At 46.5% G+C, this 23,022-nt stretch overlaps 1 protein-coding gene across 2 annotated transcripts in view; it reads right to left on the bottom strand.

Annotated features, from left to right (window-relative positions):
• Positions 1–23,022, bottom strand: part of EMC10 (ER membrane protein complex subunit 10) — an 80,083-nt gene that overhangs the window by 16,771 nt on the left and 40,290 nt on the right. The window contains exons 5-7 of one of the 2 annotated variants that reach the window (XM_069200990.1): positions 17,811–17,992; positions 9,513–9,606; positions 7,853–7,945 (exon numbers count right to left, since the gene is read on the bottom strand). In XM_069200990.1, the coding sequence (XP_069057091.1) occupies positions 7,862–7,945; positions 9,513–9,606; positions 17,811–17,992 (360 nt within the window). In that variant the 3' untranslated portion in view covers positions 7,853–7,861. The remainder of the gene's footprint in view (positions 1–7,852; positions 7,946–9,512; positions 9,607–17,810; positions 17,993–23,022) is intronic. The other variant, XM_069200988.1, reaches the window with a different exon arrangement.

Raw genomic sequence — 23,022 nt, 5'->3', positions numbered from 1 at the left:
GAGATTTAATCTTTGAAAAGACCAGCCATACACAGTTGAAGGGGTAAGAATTCATATGATAAGAAACGAAAATCATGGGTTACATAGCAAAACAGTCATACATTAATCTGTAAAAGATAACCTTAGAGTTTGGGCGGGAACATAGATCAATGTATGACAAGTCCACTCTTACATAAGGAATCAATCCAATATGTGAAGTAAGCGATTCATGGGCGTCTGATCCAGAAAAATACTTTACAAAGAAGAGGATGCACTGTTGATGTTTCAGTCTCTAGTGTCAGCAGTATGAAAGGCCATCTTCAGTACTGTTTTAGCAACAGGAAAAATCACATGGACCCCTAAAAGGAAGGTGCAGACTCAAAAGTAGTGAGTTCACTCAGGATTCACCCTGAAAAGGAGTCTCCACTTTCAGGAGAAAGGAGGCTAGCGAATTCAAGACTGATTGCCCACAAAGAGACTGTATATGATGGAGTGAACATCAGGTCTTGGAGTATGCCCACACCTAGCAACAATGTTATAGGTGAAAGGAAAGCTGGCTTGAGACTCAGAGGCTGCAAAAGACAGTTGTGTAACGGTTTAAAGGGTGTAAACATGAGGCACCAAGTTCAGGTCCCCGAGGCATAATGAAAGGAGTAGTTGAAAATGTCAAAATACATCACAACAGGTAATTTACATAAAGGTGGCTGAAGCTGCAATTGCAAAAACTTTAAAGAGCTGACAAGTAACCTTTTACTGTGTCCAACTCTAGCCCTTACTGGGCTAGGGACGACAGAAAAAACAACACTTCAGAAAGGCTGGCCTCAAATGGTTCAATTGGCGGAGTCACTAATCCACAAATTTGTCCCAACTGTAAGCATATACCGATTTAGTGGAGGGAATACAAGCTGCCAGGGTGGAATCCACAATCTTGGGAGGAAGGTTAATTCCACTTGATATCATCCCTCAATCTCTAAGCATGTGGGTGACTATTGAGCCAGCTCGAATGCAGGTCCCTGACCTATGCCCTGCTGTTCAGACAAAAAATCCTCCCAAGGACGCAGGCTGATCGGAGGACAAATGCTCATGCCCAGGAGTTCAGGATCTCACCTGGCCCAATTCAGTGCCACCAGGATGACTGGGGGCCCTGTCATCATTGATCTTCAGAACTTGGGGCAGGAGAGGTAGTGGCTGAAAGGTGTATTAGAGTCCCATGCTCCATTTTAGATGGAAAGTATTTCAGAGATAGAGCTGTCTGGGAAACTTCAGCACGCAAAAGTGCTGACATTTTGCATTCTCTACAGTGATAAAAAGATCAAACCAGAGACAACTGCCACTTGTGATGCAATAGGCATCGCTGTTTGAGTTTGTCTACACTGGGGTTTAGAGATCACACCAGGTTGTGTACCACCAGGAAAATCCCCTGGTGTTCCAGACATTTCCAGAGGTGTAGTGCCTCCTGACAGACTCCGCAGCCCCCACCTAGCCCTCCTTGTTGCAGTACCACATGGCGCTGAAGATGTCGGCGGGAATTCAAACCATCCTCCCTTCGATGTGTCAGGAAGGCTTTCAATGCCAAGCCTATGGTCTGCAACTCCAGGAGGTTGATGTGGAGATGGGCCTCCCAGAAGACCAGATGCTCTGATCTCGATCTCTCCTAGCTGACCTCTCTAACCCAGAAGTGATGCATCGCTCATCACGGTTAACTCTGGGTGGGGTAAGAAGAAAGGTCTGCACTGACCTATCCGTGGTCAAGGAGCCACCACTGCAGGTTGTTCGCAGTCTCCTCCAAAACCTGGATGTGGTCAGAGAGATGCCCCTAATGCTGTGTCCATTGGGTCTTCAGATTTCACAGCACAACCTGCACGTCAGTGGACCAGCTTGACCAGCAGGATGCAGGAGGTCATTACCTCTAGCAGTATCAGAGTCATCCTCACTGAAACATCAGGGATAATAATCCAAATGTCACACACTCTCCGCTACAGGGAAAGGCACAAAACTTCATTGAGTCTAACATCGTTCTGATGAAAAGGATCTGCGCCAGGTGAGACTTTGGTAGGTTGATAATGAACTCAAAAGATGCTAACAGTTTTTTCTGTAGTGTGGAGATGGATGACAACTGCTTGAGGAGAGCCCCTCTTCAGTAGCCAATCGTCAAGGCAGGGGAAGACTTGAATCCCTCACCTCTGAAGATGCTCTGCAACCACCACCATCACTTTTGAAAATATCTGAGGGGCACTGGCAATGCATAGGGGGAGCACAGCTAATTGAAAGTATTCCTGTCCCACAAACAACAGATAGCACCTGTGGACCTGCATGACATGGATGTGGATACAAGTGTCCTGCACGTCGGACGCAACCATCCAGTTTTCATGGTCAAGGGCAGACGGGATCCGGGCTAGAGTGAGCATCTTGAATTTGTCCTTCCCCAGGAAGGCACTGAGAGAGCGAAGATCAAAAGTAGGACAAATGTTCCGTCCTTAATACAAGGAAGTAGCAGGACCAGGGCCTAACTTAAGACAGTGATGGCTGGGGGAGGGGGTGCAATCATTGCTAATATTTGGGGACCAGAAGTTCTTTCTCCTCATCAGACACTGACAGAGGAAGAAAGGGAAAATACTGAGGGGAAAGAAGGCGGAAGAGAAAGACAGAAAAACTGCCACAAAAGGAGAAAGCAGGAACCTGCAAGAGTGAGATAAAGACGGAGGGTGTGTCTGGTCGTGGATGAAAGAGGGATGATGTGAATTCAAGACTACTCATTATGCGTGCTGACTTTTAATAGTCCCTGCTGCAGGCTTCTGAGTAGAGCGTTGGACACCTGCACTCATTCTGTTATAAATTCAGCACTGGCTGCAGGAGTAGCTCCAAGTTCCTGCTTCCGAGCCCGGAACCCTCAGTATAGCCCCTGAGGTCAAAAGAGCCTGCTGCAAGAGAGAGAGATGGTTTGACGTCAGCCCCTGTGAGGAGACATCATCTAATCATGTCTCCTAAGTGTCACTGGTGCCAGTTGCCTGATCAAGGCAATCAGCAGTTTCCAAACCACAGCGAATCATGAATTTTGATGCTTCGCAGCCAACTTGAATAGCTGGGGTAAGTATTAAGCGCAAGTGCTCCAGTACAGCAGGTAGTATCGGAGCAACACAATCCCAAAGAACATAAGTACAGGGGCCCAATAGGCAGCCGGAGTTGATGGATCATACCAGGCTTATGGAGGACAACATACTTTAGCCAAAGGTTTCCAGGTGCTTAAACTATCTGGTGGTGTGGTAGGGAAGGCTTTGGGATGTCTGCACCAATCAGGAGTCCAATGCTGCATTAGGAAAGCCAGATCTCAGGAGGCAGAGTGGTGGCACCTTGCTATTTGCTTATTTACAGTCAGTCATAACATAGCGTTGCCGAAGTTCCAAGAAGGATGTTAGTGAGGGCCTCACTGATAGGCACCAGGGGCTCAGTAGTAGTTTGTAAGGGTTGGAGGACTTTGGTCACAACACTGGTTTTTACCTCCAGTGGGCAGCTGGAGATCAAGAACCTCAGCCGCCCTACACATCACCACTGCAAAGGAGGCACTTTCTTCAGGAGCTGACCTAGGAGGGAGACCAGACTAGTGTTTGGAGAAAGAACAGTCCACTGGCATCTTATAGCTCATCATAACTGTTGCCCTCAGTATATGGTTGAGCAAATTCATCCCCTTCATCATAAAGGTCATAATGGAAGTCTGGGTCAAAAGCACTGTTGATGATCGGAGTCATTCCTTGAGAAAAAGGCAGAGTATCAGAGCCTGTTGCGTTGCTGGAAGGCTGTGACCCAGTAAGTTCTAGGTGCAGCCTCAGTCAAAGAGAAGTCAGCTTGGAGACGCCTTCTCAGGAATTCGAGAACAGTGGGAAGGGGCAGGGTCCTGCTTGAACTTACTATGCTTTTTTTCTTTTTTGACTCACCTAAAGACTTCAACTGCATTGAAGATCTGCTGCAGGAAAGAGACCTTCCCTTCGACCTCTACCAGTCACGAGCACAGTCTTCCGGTGCTTGCCGATATACAGCTTTGACTCACGGTCCTGCATGGTCTTCGGATTCATCAAGGAGTAGTTGCAGAGGTCTTAGATTTGTGGTCCAACACCATGCACCAAAGACAAATCTGGTGGAGATCTGGGACAGATATTTGCTTGCAGCTGCCCATACAAGGAAGCCTTGCACACTGGAATTTAAAGTTAAGTTTTGAGAAAATATTCTTGTGAAGAGATGAGAGGTCCAGATTCGCATTTTGGTAGAGTGGAAAAAAAGGAACTGATGTAGGCACGGGTAGTACTTATATGCGGCCCTGCTGTTGGCGCTTAGTTGCACAACTCCACCTACTGATATGAGGGGTATGCTGAAGATTTTCTGGATAAAGTCTGACACGTGCGGAATATTCAAAAAGGTGAGGAATCTGTGGTTGGAGTATCAGTCTGAATCGCTCGTTATTCCTGGTGATCAAGCCTCTAAATCTATGTTTTTTTGGCTTTTACGATTCCAAGGACCTTTTCCATGTTAAGCATAGATTCTTCTTGGACTTAGCGTCATCGTTCAGGACGAAGATATGTTCTTCGAATGTCTCAAGACTGTCCTCTTACTTATCCTGCTTTGCATTCATTTGGTCCATCGGAGAGAGAGAGTCAATTTAATGACATACTGACATTAGACTCTTTTGAGTGCTTGCCAGAATGTTTATCTGCATGTTTTTCTGGCTTGATGAGAGTTTTGAGCCTTTCCCCATCTCGGAGTGACCATTATGAACCAGTATGTGCTTCTGGGCAAAGGTGAGCTTAGCTTGCTTCATATGCCCTTTACCCTTTTACCCATAACTGAGCTTTAAGCACTTTGCACTTCCCCATTTCTGTTAAATCGAGATGTGAGGTCTGTGGATGTGGAGGCGGCAGTAAATCTTTACAACTATTGCACCAGGCCTCAGAGCAGCAGTCACCATGAGTCTCCTAGAAAGTACCTACACAGGTTCCCAGATACACCTGGTTTTAACAGCTGCGGAAAGTGAGAGAATGAATAGCGCCTGAGGCAAGAGTTGCACTGCTTAGTGCTTAAGTACAGCAAATATTTGTGGGTGACAGAGGAATCTCAAAGACTAACATTCAACTTGGAGTTAGGATCACACTTCGTTAAGGTGTCTCAACAACTCCAGCAAAGGACCTCTCCAAGACCAATACCCACCTGGTCCCAGGCACCCCAGTGTAGCTGAATTGCTGTGTATCAAAAAGTCTGTAGGGAAGTGTAGAAGGGACAACCGAGGAAGGGCCACTCCCCTAAGCCTGCCAGCTGCAGGAAGGCACGAGCAGGGCTGATCCAAAATGACCCTCTTAGCTGACCAGTCAGCAGCATTATGTTGTGTGAGGTGAGGGTGTTGTGCAGTTGTAATGCCAGGAACAAGTGTTTCTTTTAATTTTCTGCCTCCTCTCCCATCCGCACACCTACTGCTGCACAGCCTCAGTCGCTCCAACACAGGCTGCTGTAATCCACTAGGTGCACATGAGAGGAGGAAGCTTTGCTTTGGGCCAATGCCCTGGGCAGTTGGCTGCACGCATGCAGTGGAGAATATGCAGGACCGCTTCAGAAAATTGGCCCCAGCACCTTCTGAGGTTCCAGCAGAGCAGGCCCCAAACAGTCATAACAGATGCTGCACAGGCTTGTGGCGTCCTTTCTGGGCTTAATGAAGAGTCACACAAATCAGCCAACCTCTCCCATGGCAGGGATTGAGATTGCCATTGTGTACTGGCAGGATTTAAACAAATTAAAAACCCTGGGTGCAAGAAGTCTCTATACAGTGCAGCCATTTTGAAGCCAGGCACTTTGGCGTCCCCTCTGTCCCTTTCCTACCAACCTTTCAGAGAAATGGTAGGGAAAGATTCAGTCCAGCATGTAAAAAAAATGCACATTATGTTATTAGCAAGACAGGTCTTCCCAAAGTAAAAGCATTTGTTACTAAAATTATTTGGAAATTATAATTTGGAGCATTTCTTTTCCAGGCTGATCCAATTCCTTTTCAGCACATGGAAAACACACACACACAAAGGTGCCAGAACCAAGTCACTGTAAAGCTGTCTCTTAAAGCATCCAGACTGTCAAACAGACACTGTCAGTTGCAAAGGTAATTTGCAGCTTTACCCCAGTAAAGAGGTACAATATGCAACCCATCAATTATGTAGCCACCAGTGTAAATTGGTAAGCACATTCTGAAGCTTGAGTAAAAGAAAGCCACAAATGTTCTTGGAGCTACAAGCTCAAGTCTCAGATCATCAGATTTTTTCAAGCCACAAATAAAACACAAAGGCTTAGTCTACCCAGCAGAGAGAAGAACAAAGTCACCCCATGTTCAATCCATCAGTGTCAGATGGTGAAGATCTTCATGGATCTGCTAAGTTACTCGACTCAGGCTGCAGTGAGAGCTTACAGTTAAAGTGATGAAAAACAGATAACCGCATTTCCTTAAAAGGTGAATCCACAGAATATGCTTAGTGGGATACTTTTAGCCCAGCACCTAAACATCACACTAGTGTTAGGTAGTTCCTTTTACCTGAAATCTTTAGAAACCGAAATGAACAGTGAGGCAAACCTTTTTTATTACTGGGATTTCCTACAAGGATTTTTAGAAAACGTAATATACATACTAGGAAGTAAGAAACATTACAGCTATGTAGTTTCTGTACATAGCATAGGCCTATACTTCAGTTACACCTCCTTCGTGTCTTCTGCCCTGCTCACGCTTGGCTGTTTACCGTCTGTGTGTTGCATGAATGTCTCCGGGTAAATTATGTCAAAGTGTCGACAAAAACGGTTAGTTTTTCATGCAGATAAGGCAATCAGAACATGATTTTCAACGGAATCAATCCATTTACTTCCTTTTTTGCCACAATTAGGATCCGCATGTTCATTGTCCATTGAATGGCAGGGCAGAATTAAAGAACAAAAGCAAAAGAACCAGTTAAATGAGAGCTGTAAGATGACTGTCAAAACACCGGATCTAAAAGCTACATCATAATCAAGTCTGCTATTTTCCAATAAGCCCATGGCTGCAAATCCAAAAAAGCCTACTCCACAAAAGAGAAAGCAACAGCTGCTGCATGCTCTAAAAATAACTACAGGTTCTAATCTGTTTCATCCGCAAAGAGGAAACCCCGGGCTTGTACAAAAGCCCAAAACGATATGGATTCTTGGGTAGGTTTGGAAAGACTACTTTTGGGTCATCACCTTTGATTCCTACTACTTGTTACTGAGTGGAAGATACATAGAGCTAAAGATGATGACCAGAGAAATCCAGGATCGCTCTGCATGGCATCAAGTTCAGATTACAGAAACGAATTCCGCTAAAATTAAAAGGATGTTTTGACATATTCAAATGCAGTACAAACCATTCATCAGGGGGCTAACAAAGAATGTACACCTATGGAATATACCAAGCTGCAAAACCTATGTTAAAAGTAGTTAACTTCTAAATATTAGACATCTGTTCACTTAATCACATATTTCTGGTGTAAGGAATCCAAAGCCGTGTTTTATTATAGAGCATAACCAAATAGTTACATTATTTTTTGAATTGCTGAATTCTTAATAATTTCACTTCTACCTTATCCTTCAAGATCCACATATCTGTGACTTCTGATTGTTATCAAAGAACTGGCATGTTACAAATTCACTCCTGTGGCCCTTTATTCCTCCCAAGAAGCAATGCCCAGAAGTAATATAGAAACAGAGCAATAGGAGCTTTAAGCACAGATACCTAGTCTACGTTTAACTAAAAAGGAGCAATAGAAGGCAAGAATGGGTGTGATGGAGCTAGTAGCAGAAAGTGATGGAGAGAAGAGAAGATAGGGGGGATAGTTGGGTGAATTACTTTAAATCCTCACGCCTGCTGTCCTTGCTCCCTCGGGACTTTCATCGAATTGGTTACCATAAGAAGCATGGCCCCTCCCAGAATTAAATGCCACTGTGAGAAGGGAAAGATAAAAGAGATAAGAAACCACTGTGTGCAACATAGTCTATCTAGTCTCTACTACCCACCAATCAAAACACCCAACACTTCCTCACCAGTGTGACGTTCATGACGTAGCATAGCGAATCTCTGACAATACTCGACTGCTTAAAGCAGATTAAGGCAAGGTATCAAAGACTACGGAGTCTCTAGTAGCCCCTAAAGAAGCTATTCACACCTTCCTCCCGTGGGCAAAGTGCAGTGCAACAATTATTAGCAAGTCTTAACTAACCCACAACTAAAGCTACTCACCTCGTTCCATGTGCGCAATGCAGGGCTGTAACTAATACTAAGCATCTTTCTAATGAAGCCAATCACCCCCCAGGTGCATAGAGTAGAGTGGCAATCATTAGCGAACCTCTACTACCTATCTAATAAACCTACTCACATCATTTTACCCCGTGAACAGTGTAGAACAGCACCTGTTAGGGAGTCTCTACTACCCCTGTAAAGAAACCACTTACACATTCTTCCCATGTGCACAGTGCAGTACAGAAATCATTAGGGAGTCGCTAATAACCATCAAAAGTAGCCACTCTCACATTTCGCCTTAGTGCATAGTGGCATCTGGTACGGCGACTCAACAAATACTCTAACAAAGCCACTCAAACCTGCATTCCGCCAAGGCTATCAGAGAATGTACCTCCTCTGCAATCAAACCACTCACCCCAAGACTCTCATGCACAGGGCAAAGCCCAGCAGTTTCTTTTTTCACTACCTAATCAGATCACTCACTCTCCCCTGTGCATTCTCTAGGGAAATAAAGGAGTTGCTCACTTCTCTCTCAATTACAACTACATACACAGGCCCACACCCGCTAAGGAAATAATTAGAGGGCTTTACTAAATCACTTGTGCAAACTAAGGACCTGCTTTACAGTCCAGCGGACAGGTTAGTCCATCTTAAACATGGCGGATCTTCAGTCTGCCTTATTACAACTGCCATTGCTTTCAATGCATTTGTGATAAGGATGACAGGCTGTCCGTCACATTTGGGACGGAATAACCTGTCCACGAAACTCTAAATCAGCCCCCAAATGCTGCCTTCCCTGAACACATAACATGGTAACTGTGAAGAGGGGTCTATGACTCACTTTCTCTAATTGTGTGTTTGGAAAGTGTCTGCTAATATTTCAACTACAAGTCAAACATTCCTCTCCTGAACACCATTTAAAGCAACACTTACAAACTTCCATCCCGGCTCAGGCCTCACCAAACGCCCAGCATTGAGCCACAGAAAAGCCACATGGATCTCTGGTTAAGCAGCAGCACTACGCTCCCAAAAAGGATCAGGCTTGTCCTTCTGCTTCAACCTGTTTCTCTTTCTCCTTTCTTCAATAAACCACTTACCCAATGATTCTGGTCCTTTTCTTGAGACAGCTCTTGGGTGAGTTTCTTAAAACAGTCGATTACTGATCCCTTTAAGATCTTACAGAATCTCCCAGATGAAGACAGCAACTCCAGCAAAGCATAGACCAAGCAAGGCACTAAAGCCCCACAAATGAACTGTACATTCAACTTACATATTTGGCAAAAAAGGATTTCTGCTCTTGTGGATTCTTGGCCTTTTGTGCTTGTTCCATCTCCAGACGCTCTATAAATGCTGCAGTCTCAGGCCTGAGAGGAGAGAAAAACATCAAGTTACTGCTGAGTGAGGCACAATATGAACAATATGTTGTAAAGGAAGTAGACGTGGAGTCTGTGTACAGCTGAGCAATAATAGCAGACTCAACTCAACTCAACCTATGAATGGTATTGGAGGATGGAAAACCAAGAATCAAGACTCCCCCTCCCCCCATTGTGCCCTCCAACAAATAAGTCGACATGAAGGGAAGGAAAGAAAGGATCTGTACACTCAGACAATAGCAGTAGCAACACAAGATCAGGACCCTTGAACGAGGGGTGCCTGGCGGTTCAAGACTCATGAGGGCGCAATAAAGAGGCTTTGGTGGGGCAGAGATAAACCCTGGGAAGTATGTAGGTATGACCACTCAATACAGCAGTGTTGCCAAACATTTCACTCTTAGAATCTCATGGCAAAGCAGTATTGGGGTGGGTGGTGATGCATTGGTGAGGTCAGTAACCTACAGTATAGAAACAGCAGAAATGTTCCTGGGCCTTGCTTTTATGTAAGGCGTGATTTCCAAACGTTTTAGAAACACAACCCACTTTTTAGAACGACAAACTTTCGCAACCCACCTAGATTTAATGGACATAAGGCTAATCGTCTGTTAATATAACTAAAGCAATGTGTGTCAGCACACTGTCATATACAGACAGCATGTTCCATTGAAATAGACACTAAAGATGTACAGACAGTCTTACTGTTTAAACTATATTGTACCCTAACGATAATGTGCAGAAATCAGGTTTTTGTGAATATTTTTCATTTTGCATCACCAAGTAAAGAGCATTGATGTGTTTTGGTCCTATTAAAATATTTGCTTCCACTACACTTCAGAATTACAGCAAATTGTGCTTCATTTTTGCTTTCTTATCTACTGAATGTGCACAGTTCAGTAGTACCTACATTTTGCTGTGCGTTACAAAAATAACACCCTGCAGCCCTTCCTTTCACACTCTCTGTCCCCCAGCAAGATTGTCACATAATTCAATGTACTTTTCTTTCTCTGACTGCAAAGTGAGAGGAGTGTGTAAACACCAATCCACATGTTAAAAAAAATAAGGAAGAATTTGTCAGAAGACATAGCCTGACATTTGACCTCTGTCTTTTAAGCACAGCAAATGGGACAAGATAAATAGAGAATGTAAAGGTACATTTATTTATTGCTTGTTCAGTCACGACCCACGAAAAATAGGCTTGTGACGCAACAGTGGGTCAAGACCCCCCCCCACCCAGTTTGGGAAACACTGATGCAAGGTCATGGTGAGGGCAAAGATGACTCAGCAGTATGCACCACAGAAACTTGAAATATATGGGAGAGCCTCCCCCCTCCCCCTGAGGTCTGGAGTTGTGACTGGATGAATATTCGTAGAAGACTTGCAATGTTAAGAGGTTGATGGATGCAGTACAGAGATGTAGAAGATTACTACTATGTGGACCTGCACTGTAGATATGTAGAGGGATACTTACTCTGAAGGGCATGCAGTGGGGCGTGTCCAAGATGGCGGAGCGCTAGGACGTGTCCGTGAGTGCTCTGCCGCCTCGTTCATACAAAGTGCCTCGCGGCCCGTGGGGGGAAAGCCTGGAGGCTCCCCCCGCATTGTGAAGCCCCCCGGGTGTTTGTCCCACTCGGCTGTAGCCGAGTTCGGGTTGTGCCGCTCCCGAGGGGAGAGCCAGGCTCGGCCTCGGAGTCGGGCCGCAGAGCAGCGCAGGAGGCGGCCTGGGCCGCGGGACGGGCCTCTTCCCGGCGGTCCTTCACGGCGTGGCGCCGAGGACTGAGGGCCTGGGGGTCTCCCCTGGGCCCCACAGCAGCTTGATCGCGCCGCGGGACCAGGTGCCTGTATAGCTGAGCGCCCTGGGGAGAGGGGTGCTCCCTTGTCCTTGGACGGGCCGGGAGAGATAAGCAGGGCCTCCTCACCCTGACGCATTGGAGTGGCGCCGTTCGCAGTGCAGGGCCCCAGGAGAAGGTAGGGGCCCAGAAGATCATTATCTGGGCTATTTTACCCCACCATTTGAACTTTTTATGAGTGTGGTCCTGCAATCTTTTGGAAGGTTGCTGGGGGTGGCTCCTGCGGGTCGGACCTGGGTGCGGACCCGGACAGGGCGGCATACACTGACAAGACCCAGACGATAACCCGGAGGCCCCGCGGTATTGAACTGGCGAGGCGTGATCAGGCCAGCACGCCATGGCGACATCAAAATCCAAGCGCGAGCGCTCAGTGAGGGACATGCTGGCAGGTACGCGCCTGACATCTGGGACTGTGGAGGAGGACCTGCCTGAGACGAGGGCCCTGGAGAGCCAGGCGGAGACAGACCCAGAGGAGAGTTCTCCCGTTACGAAGGGCTTTCTGATCTCCCTGTTTGAGTCGCTCCGGGGAGATATTCAAGAGCTACGTAGGGACATCTCACGGGAGGTGAAGGAGTTGCAGGGAGAGGTGACTGCCTTGGGTGAACGTGTATCGCAGCTAGAGGACAACGAGATCCCTCGCGGTGAAGAGGTTGCGGGCCTGCAATAGGAGATAGTCCGCCTTCGAGAGCAGCAGGACCTCCTCCAGATTGCGGTTGAGGACTTGGAAAATCGTTTGAGGCGACAAAATATCCGTATTAGAGGGGCCCCGGTCGGTGCTGAAAAAGAGGACATTGGGGGCTACGTGATGGACCTGTTTCGCTCCTTGCTTGGCACAGATGAGACACGGGAGGTAGTCCTGGACCGGGTACATCGAGTTGGGCGCGCCGGAGGTCCTGGAAACCGCCCCCCTGATATTTTAGCCTGTCTCCACAATTTTGTCCTTAAAGAAAAGATTTTACAGCGGGCCCGCAACCTCCAGAGTGTACTCTTTCGAGGGCATGAACTCCAGCTATTTCATGACCTATCTGTGCGGACTTTGCAGAGGCGGAGAGAGTTCAGACCGTTCACGGATCATTTGAGGGCGCACAACGTGTCCTACTCCTGGGGACATCCGTTCCGCTTGGTCTTCCGTTGGGAGGAGCAGCTCCGGCAGGTGAAATCCGTTTTGGAGGTTAGCCGCGTCCTGGGTCTGGAGGACATAGGCCGGGAGGTGAGCGAGGGGGCGGTTCTGCCGGCGGGGGTCCCCCTCGATGGCGAAGAAAAGAAAAGGAAGCTGCAGTGCCCGACGGCCGTAGAGCTGAGGTTGGAGAGAGAGGCCGCTTTGAACAATGTGGCCACCGGAACTTCGGCCTAGTGTGGACACCCGGGGGCGCCCGGGATTGCTATTGGCCGCATTGCTAACAATATGCTGATCGTCGAAGAGGGTCGAGGTAGCGGGGGCAGTGGACCTGATCACCTGATCTGGTTGGATATACAGCCCCATGGAGACTGCACCTCGCAAGTATGGACGACCGAGGATTCTGTGTTCTATGCACCTGTTGTGCTTATTAGTTGTCTGTTGTAGGGTTTCCCTGCGATGCTGGCTTCTTGTGGAGATATCCTCAGGTCTGAGTGCGTTAGGTGGTCTAGATATTAATGTAGGGGGTAGTCCTCTGCTGTACCCCTGCTTCCTTGCTTGCTCCCCTCAGTATAGGCTATGACCATTAAATGTTTAAGCTTAAATGTTAAGGGGCTCAATAACCCTACCAAGAGGCTAGCCATCCTATCAGCTTTAGAGAGATCGGGGAGTCATATATGTCTCTTGCAGGAGACGCACCTTGTCTTCACAGATACCTACCGTATGCGCTCTAAGTGGTTCCCCAGGCAGTTCTGGTCCTCGCTACCGTCCAAGCATGCAGGGGTGGCAATACTTCTATCACGTTCATTTCAGGGGGAAGTGATATCACAATTGCACGAGGTCCCAGGGAGGCTTTTGGCCATGAGGCTTAGACTGGTTTTTTTTTCCTTCACGATCGCTTCCCTTTATGCACCTAATTCTCAACAAGAAACCTTCCTGAGACAGTCTCTGACTCTGCTGCTCTGGTCCCCTGATGGTGGTTTACTGCTGGAGGACGATTTTAACTTGGTGATGGATGGGGACTTGGATCGCTCAGGTCATCGGTATGGGCAGACAGGGTCCTTCTCGGCCGCAGGGCCGCAGTGGTTGAGTGAGTGTGGTCTGGTGGATGTGTGGAGGAATGCGCACCCCTCGCTGAGGGACTACTCCTTTTACTCATCAGCAACCAAAACATACGCTAGGTTGGACCTTTTTCTGGCATCCCAGGAGCTTCTCCTCAGGGTTAGAGACTCGGCGATTGAGCAGCGGGCCCTCTCGGATCATGCCTCAATTACAGTTGAAACCCAATCCACATGGACATGGAGAGGGTTGGTGCATCGGGATGGCGATTTAGGGACTCGATGCTTCAGAACGCTGCAACGGTAGAGGCGATCCGAAAGGCAATAACAGACTACCTTAGCTTTAACGATGATGGGATAATAAGCATTGCAACACTGTGGGAGGCAGTGAAAGCTGTTTTGAGGGGTGAGGTAATGTCCCTTTCTTCTAGGGACAATAAGGGAAGGCTTCGACTTAGGAGGGATCTGGAGCAGCGGGTGAGGGTTTTAGAGCACTCACATTAACACACCAGTGCTCCTAGAATATGGAGAGAGCTCGAGAAGGTGCGGAAGCAGCTGAGGAGGCTGGACTGGGATAGGGCAGAATACGTGGTGGTCCGTCTCAAACACAAGTACTATGTAGGAAGCAACAAGTGCGGGAAGTTATTGGCGCATAGGTTGAGAGCGCAGCATCATTGGTAAAAATGGTGCGCTCCCCCTCTGGAACAGAAGCACACACGAGTGACCAAATAGCGCAGGCTTTTGCGGAATTCTATCAGAATCTATATAGGGCTGATGAGCCCGGTGCCCTAACTCCAGAATCCTTCTTAGGATTCTGCCATTCTTACTCTGGCGGAGCCTATGACCTCCCTACCGGCGCTAATGGGTGTTTTAGAGGATTTTGGACGGGTCTCGGGATTTCGTATGACATGCTTAAATCGCAGGCCATGGGCAAGTTTATTAGTCCGGAGCATGAACGGGACCTGAAGGCCCTTAGAGGGCATCGCAATCACCCCCTTGTCTTTGAGAGAGGCAACTGCGTTAGATTTACCTATAAGGGCAGAGGAGGTTATATCAGCGATCGCCCGGCTGCAGACCGGCAAGTCGCCTGGCCCCGATGGTTTCTCTGCACTTTTTTACAAATCTTTCTGTGCGGAACTTGTTCCCGTTCTGGTGCAACTCTTTAACTCTTTTCGTCAAACGGGCACTCTTGCGCCTAGTATGTTAGACGCTACCATCGTGGTTATCCCGAAACCGGGGAAAGACCTTGAGGAATGTGCCTCATATAGGCCAATCTCCCTCCTGAGTATTGACGCTAAATTATTCACTGGCATTTTGGCGCATCGTCTCAACTATTATATGCAGGGGCTGGTGGATCCCGACCAATCAGGATTTATAGCGCATAGACAGTGTAGCGATAACACCAAGCGACTGCTTCACCTCTTGGATAAAACCAAACGATCTCGTAGGGCGGCGCTCTTCCTATCTATCGACGCTGAAAAAAGGTTCGATAGGGTTCATTGGCCATACTTGTTCAAGGTGCTTGAACGCTTCGGACTGGGATCGGGCTTCATGGCATGGATTCGCTGCATTTATCAAGAGCCGCGGGCGGCGGTTCGAGTTAATGGGACACTTTCTTTGCCGTTCGCCGTCCAAAGAGGGACTAGGCAGGGGTGTCCGCTTTCGCCCCTCCTTTTTGCGCTCTATATGGAACCTATGGCACAGAGGCTCCGGGACAACCCTCAGATCATGGGCGTGAAGTTTGGGGGGAGATGAACTTCTCATATCACTATATGCGGACGACGTCATTCTTACTCTGGCGGAGCCTATGACCTCACTATCGGCGCTAATGGGTGTTTTAGAGGATTTTGGACGGGTCTTGGGATTTCGTATGAACATGCTTAAATCGCAGGCCATGGGCAAGTTTATTAGTCCGGAGCATGAACGGGACCTGAAGGCCAGATTCCACTTCACATGGACCTCCTCGGGGCTCCCATACTTGGGGATCGAGCTGGGCTCCACAGTCGCCCACACAGCGACGTTGAACTATACGAAACTAACCCGGGAGGTGCAGCGCGACTTAGAGACATGGGGGAAACTTAAATTGTCCTGGTTGGGTAGGGTTGCGGCAGTGAAGATGACCATCCTACCACGTATACTCTATCTGTTTCAGGCGCTCCCGTTGGAGCCTCCGCCGCGGACGATAGCGACCCTTCAAACAGCGGTTCTAAGATTTATATGGGAAGGGAAGGCGGCGCGGTTATTGCGGCAGGTCCTGTATCGCCCCAAGCGGGAGGGGGAGGCTGGCTGTCCCCTGTCTCCTCCGATACTTCCAAGCAGCACAGCTGCGTTTCCTCTTGGAATGGAGTCGACCTTCTTCTGAGAAGCATTGGTGTTTTATGGACCAGGCAGTAGCTGGCTCTCACATATGGAAGGAACCCTGGCTTAAGCGCCGGCGCAGGGATTGTATGTGTCACCGGTCACGGAGGTTTCGATAAGAGTGTGGGATCGGGTGGCCGACAGGGTGGGCTTGACGGCTTTCCCGTCCCCAATGACTCCTCTGGGCGCGAACCCCGATTTTGGCCCGGGCCTACGGTATGAAGCATTGCGTCGGTGGTACGAGGGGGGTTGCAAAAGGATGGGATACTTATTCGATGAACAGGGGGTTATCCCCTTTGACCGGCTGAGGGAGCTATATGGCCTAACCAAGGCTGACAGGATGATGTACTATCAAATAGGACACTGGGCCATGCTTCCAGCCAATAGGATATTAATAGATAGACCGTTAACACCGTTTGAAAAATGGATTTTAATGAAAAAGGGCGATAAGCGCGTGGTTTCTGAGCTGTATGTCCTTTTACGGGGGGAGGCCCGCTCAACCAAGACCAAGGGGCAAATGAGATGGGAGAAGGAACTAGAGAGGGAGTTAGCGGAAGATGAGTGGGAGAGTGTCTTTTATAGGGCGCATCACATAGCATATAACTCAGCAGTTACAGAGGCCGCCTACAAGGTGGCCTCCTCCTAGTTTACACCCCAAATAGGATACATGCTTGGGAACATGACAAATCTAATCTTTGCTGGAGGGGCTGCGGGGGAGGGGGCTCCCTTGTGCATTTACTATGGCATTGTCCCAAACTACACCGGTACTGGAAGGACATAATAGACACTGTGGACAGAGCTTTTGACACTCAGATCCCTGGATTTCCTGCCTATATCCTACTGGGCCTTCCCAATCCTCTCACTTTTCCCCTGAGATCGTTGAAGGGTCGGCAGATAGCTTTAGCTTTGAATGCAGCAGTACAGCTGTTATCTGCGTGGGGGACAGAGCTATTGAAAAGCTTACCCTGACTTCTCAGCAGCGGAGCGGGGACTTTAAAGAACTTTGGTAACCATTTTTATGTATCCTGTCCGGGGAGTTTCCAGAGCCGACATGCCCAACTTATCTGAGGGTTCTGAATTTGAATTGAGTTTAGGGGATTGCACCTGCAAGGAGATGTATATATAGGATTAGATTTATATGGTATAAGAGCCTGAGATTGTTTGATCACTGTATTGTTAGCCAGAAGTGGGGAAACACAGTTGTACTAAATCTTTAACTTTCTTTTTTTATTGTTTCGCATGAAGTAATCTAAAACGAGCCTTCTGGCAATATTGCGATGTATTGCATATGCGATGTTCTATAATTGAAACTAATAAACAGATTTGATCCATAAAGGGCATGCAGTGTTGGAGAAATTAGTACACTCTCAAGACAGGCGTTTAGAAACACAACAAATTTATGATTTAGGTACATGCTGTACGGCGATGTTGGGGAAAGTTAGAGGCTATAGAGAACAACATCAATACTCTTCTGTGCTTAAAGTATGGAAATATTGAAGATCAGGCCAGAAATGGGTCATGGCCACACTCCAACAAGCCAGCCCCAATTATGCTGACAGACTTTCCCCCTTTTTCTGCAACAGACGCAGTTTATACATTTCACGGTTAATCTTTCTTAATAAAGATGCATGTTATACAATTGTATATGTCTCAATGAGTTATGAACATTGTAGTTATTCAATGGCACATTATGCTTCAAAGCATCTCTATGGAAGCACTCGCATAACTTTGCAGTATGGAGGGAGCTTTAGGGTCTTGTTGCCTAGATCTGTGGGAAGGATGAGTATTCTAAGTTGTTGCATTATTGATACTTACACTGCTGCTGCCATAGGCTGCTGAAGCTGAACAGTGGTGTTGAAGAGTTCGAGGTCAACATCCTCAACTTCCCCACCAGTGCAGGATCCAGGAGTCGTCACAATGGAAACTCCAATGATGTTCCCAGCTATATCTGTGTGCACAGATATTTGGTCTGATAGGTGAGACTCCACAAGGGAACACTGCAGTCAGAGACAGAGAAACATCAGCAGAGTAGGTAGGACGCCAGAGGATTTTATCACAAGAGAAGAAAGACACAGTAAGCACTCCATCAAGTAACATTGCTGCCAGAGAAAGCAAGAGTGAAGGACTAATCTTACCACCCACGGGAGAACAACACTAAAAGAAAAACAACCGTCCACCTAGGTGGCTCCCTACAGGTCCACCAGTAAAATCAGCTCAGAATTCAACTCCAGGAAAAAATGCAGATACAGTGGAGATCAGAATTCCTACTGGGGAAATTCCAATAACATTCCATGTTTTAGAGTTTAGCATGTAGAATTACCACAGAAGTCACTGTATGCATGTCAATTGTAGAATGTTTCCATCTCCTTCTGGGTACACTTCCCTGAGCAAAGTTTGTGAGGTTTTACTTGACTAAAAGCCACATACAGACAACAAATCGGGGGCACATTGTTGCCACACAACTTGCAGACCGGATTGGAATAGCAACTCCCATCACTGGCCACACCAAAATTGTATAAAACTTGTAATGCTCAAAGTAAGGACTCCACCTGAGACACAAAGCCTACAGTATTAAGTGTAGACTTCACCTGACAACACAGACATCAGAGACAGCATATAAAATACACCAAGGACCCAATTATGTTGTTGGCGGACAGAGTATTCTAAGTTGGCCTGGCAGAGGACTTCACGTCCACTAGGCTGAGACTATTTCAGCTGCCAAATGTATATATTACCACCAAGCTGATGTTCATTTATAAATCATTGGCAGGAAATGTAGTCACAGCGGTTCCAGTCAATGCATTTTCCTGTTTGTGTACGGCTCCGTCAGCAGGTCAGACCCCTGCACCAAACAGTTTACTTTTCAATTTTCAGAATGAAAATCCTGAAACAGCATTTTCTTTTTTAAATAAAAATAAAAAAATGCTCCCTGCACCACGTGAGTCCGCTCCCATAGCCCTTTACCTCCAGGGTGTGCCTGGCAGCGACGTACAGTGAAAACTGACCTGTTATTCTGCCCATCTAAATTAGGTGGGCAGAATGACAGTTCAGCCTCCGATGGACCTTACTCTGCAAGGCCGCCAGAGGGGATTAATCACAGCAAAGACAGAGCAGTCGCGGCCATGATTAATGCTAAAGTCTGCCTGTATATAAATTTGGCGGGTGGACAGCATTCTTGCCGGTAAGGATACTCTGTCACCGTTGCAATGAAGTATCCTTACCGCCTAACATTAAATCATGCCCTGAGCTTCTACTGTCTAATAGGAATAAAAAGGTATTTAAATCAACTAGTACATATGGGTTCACCAGCAAATTGTATTAAACATTTGGAAATCACGTGACACCAACCATGGCACAAGTGTTCCAAATTATAGAACAAAGAGGAGAGGTTAGCAAATCTGTGTGCGATGCAGATGCAGCTGTCCTAACCAAACTGGGAAGAGACTCATGTAATTGTCATACAGGCCAACAATGCTGTAAAATGTAGACATTAAGGGACAGATGTATCAAAAAAACGGTTAGCATTTCTTAAATAGCAAATTTTAAGAAAATAGCTATTTAAGAAATGCAAAATGGTATGTATGAATTTTGCGATTCAGTAATAGCGATTTCTTAAAGTTTGCAAATGCTATTACCGAATCGCAAATAGAGAATGCAACCCCATGGTTTTGCATTTCCCAATTTACGAATTCCAATTGGGAATTTGCAAATTAGGAAATGCAAATCCCAGGGTGCGGGGGGCCTAAGGCCCCTCTGAAGCACCCCAAAATTTTTTTTGCGAACATGTGAAGCACACACATGCCTTACGGGGATGTGTGTGCTACGTGTCAATTTAAAAAATGCATTTATAATGCATTTTTTATGTTTGCACATGCTTACCACCAAATTGGATTTGGTGGTAATTGCATTTCCCAAATGCCCAATTCGCATTTAGGAAATGCTTGATACATGTCCTTTGGAAATCGCAAATAGGAATTCTCTATTTGAGATTTTCTATTTAGAGAATTGCAATATGCGTATGACAGTGTAAACAGTAATGACCGGAAGGGAATCAAACTACTCCGAGTCCCATTGGCTATAGTTCAACAGAGACTTCAGTGCAAAAAAGGAGGAACGCCGTACGAGGATACTCCTGAGGCATCTATTTGTCATGGTAAGCGCATATGTAAAGCAAATTCTGGCCCATTCATCCCTCCCCAAAAGTGTCTCCCTCAGAGTCAGAAGGGCTGAGCATTAAAGTTGTCCAGGAGAAGCCTCCATGTAGTAACTGCGTCCACAGCTCGTACATTCATGAGGGTCAGCCGCATGTTTACCTCCTCAGTCACTCCCCACTCGAGGAGATCTCTCACCCAAGCGGACACTGCTGGTGATCTCACACTCATCCAACCAATGGCCACCCTCCGCCTGGCCTGTAAGAGGGCAAGTTGAGCAAACCTGTATGGGAGTCTGCATCCTCTGGGTTGTTTCATCACTCCTAACTAGCAAGCCAGGGGAGTCATGGGTATCAGTATACTGGTGGCTCGTGTTATCCTTGGTGTCTATCTTCCAGAAGGCCTGAATCCCCGCACAATCCCAGGCTAAGTGTAAAAAGGAGGCACCCAACTCCCAGGGGCGTAGGAGACAATACATTTCTGGGGGGGACAGGGACAGCGTTGGGGACTTTCAATCAACCCTATACAAATCGCTTGTTGTTTACGAACTGCAGGCTCCGGTAAATATACACAATCATATATATATTGGAAGTGAAATAGGGAGAAAGGAAGGCATGTTTTCACAGTCTGAAAGTATCTTTAATTGTTATTTACATTCACAAAGTAATTAGCTAAAATGTGAAAACAACATGTTGATTAACCTTGCATCTTCATGCACCAAGCAAATAAAGGTAGGAGGGTAAAAAGGAAGAACATACCCTTTGCGCCCCACACCCACCATGCTCTTCGCCTCATGCCAATTGGAACCGCACTGGAGATATCAAAAGTGATTACGTACAAGAGTTGTAAACTGTGCTCGGAAACCATAGTTCTAATAACACTTCTACTCCTGTGTGTGATCTTGGGCAGCTCATCTCCACAACAGTCATAACTAGAAGCATTTCAACTGAAGAAGCTCTTGCAGTTACAGGCTATATAAACATGGATTCTCTAATCTCTGTATAAACTGCAGTCACTAATTTCTCTAGAAACGGCTGTTTGTGATGCACCAAGTAACTGCGTGTAAAGAAAAGACATTCACTGATTATAAAGAAAAGACATAGGAAAATTACTATGATAGAGTTATTACAGTCGAGTTCTGACATTACAATGCCTTCTGCCAGAGCTAGCAGCCAAGGTAAAAGGCAGACCAGATCACAGAGCATTTAATTAATGCAGCTGTTTAAAGCAAAAAATGGAATGCTGCTTTTCTTTCTTCTGCTCTACTTTCATAGCTTTGAATGTCAGAAGCTATGCACTAAGGTTTTAAGTGGTTTGTGGGAAAGTTGGTGGTGTGACCATGTATTATATGGGTAAAATACGCCCTGCGTACATAAGGATATTGCAAGTCACCTTGAAGTTCATACCTTATAAACAAGCATTGGCAAAGTCAATAGGTCTCGCCTAAGCAAGTTCTATTGCCTTTGCCAATGTGTTTTAGCCATGCTATACACTAGTGAGACTACTATTCAGCATGGCTCAAAGTTAATGGCATAAAGGAGAATGATGTGTCATCGACTGGTGTGGTGTAGTGTCATGGAGTAAGTAGAGTGTCCTAAAATGGAGCAGTAAACTAACTTTAAAGGGACAGGGGTCCCTTGAATAAAATGCAACACCACTCCCATAAACAATGATATTAATGTAGTATGCAAATGGATTGTTTCATACATTTATTCAATCAAAATATAAAAGATCAAATGTAGTGGGAAAACATCAACAGGGGAAATCGAGAAAGACTGGTATTCGGGCATTACACAAGTTATCTGGATGACCCAATGTCACCAATTACAAGAACAATTTAAAAAGTAACCTATATAGTACAGTGGTTTAGAGGAGGCTGGCCTGGTTTGTATTGGGTACCTATGGTACTTACACCTTATACCAGGTCCAGTTATCCCTTATTAGTGAAATGTAGGCAGTGTCTAGAAGCCAGGCTCTCCAGGGGTAGCTGTAGCCAAGGCTTATCTAGCAGACGTGCAAAGCTCATGCAATACCACTGTAGTCACACAGCACTCACACACATGAAAGAAAATACTCAGTGTTACAAAAATAAAGGTACTTTATTTTAGAGACACAAATGCCAAAAATACCATAGAGACTATACTCCCTTAGGAGGTAAGTAATACACCAATAATATACACTAGTATGCAGCAATAGCAATAAAAAGTTAGAAAAGTGCAATTAGTGAAAATCACAATGGTTAGAAATGGGCCTAGGGAAAACACAAACCATATACTAAGAAAGTAGAATGCGAATGTCGGTTTCCCACCTAGACAAGTGTGGTGTGTAGAGGGGCGCTGGGAGTATTAGAAAACACCAAAGGTAAGTAATAGAACCCACAACAGAGCCCAGGAAAGCAGGAGTAAATGACAGTAACTTTCCTAGAACACACAAGAACACGAGAAAGAAGATAATGCAAGAACCAGAAGATACTTCAAGACACAAAGGGTGGATTCCTGGACCTAAAGACCTGTAGAAGAATGGGACTAGGTCCAAGAATCACAGAAAAGTCCAGGGAGGACAGGAGCCCCTGCTAACCCGAATCAAGGTGCAAAAGAAGAACCACTGGTGAAGAACAACAGTCAGTACTGCACCCAAGAAGATGGATGCGGGTTCCTGGTTGGTGCAGATGATATCCCACACTGGATGGATGATTGCAGTCTGGTTGCGTCGCTGGATTCTGCCAACAAACCTTGGCACACGCAAAGCTCACGGTTAGCGGAAAATGGCACTGCCTGGGACCAGGAGGGACCTGGTGGACTCTACCCAGGAGGAGGAGTCAGATGGTGCTCTCAGCAACTCAAAGAGCCCACAGAAGACCAGCCAGTGCACACAGG

The sequence above is a fragment of the Pleurodeles waltl genome, chromosome 7 (genome assembly GCF_031143425.1).
Source record: "Pleurodeles waltl isolate 20211129_DDA chromosome 7, aPleWal1.hap1.20221129, whole genome shotgun sequence".
NCBI classification, from domain to species: Eukaryota; Metazoa; Chordata; class Amphibia; order Caudata; family Salamandridae; genus Pleurodeles; species Pleurodeles waltl.
The sequence above is the reverse complement of the archived record's forward strand: the minus strand, read 5'-3'. Positions and strand labels throughout refer to the sequence as shown.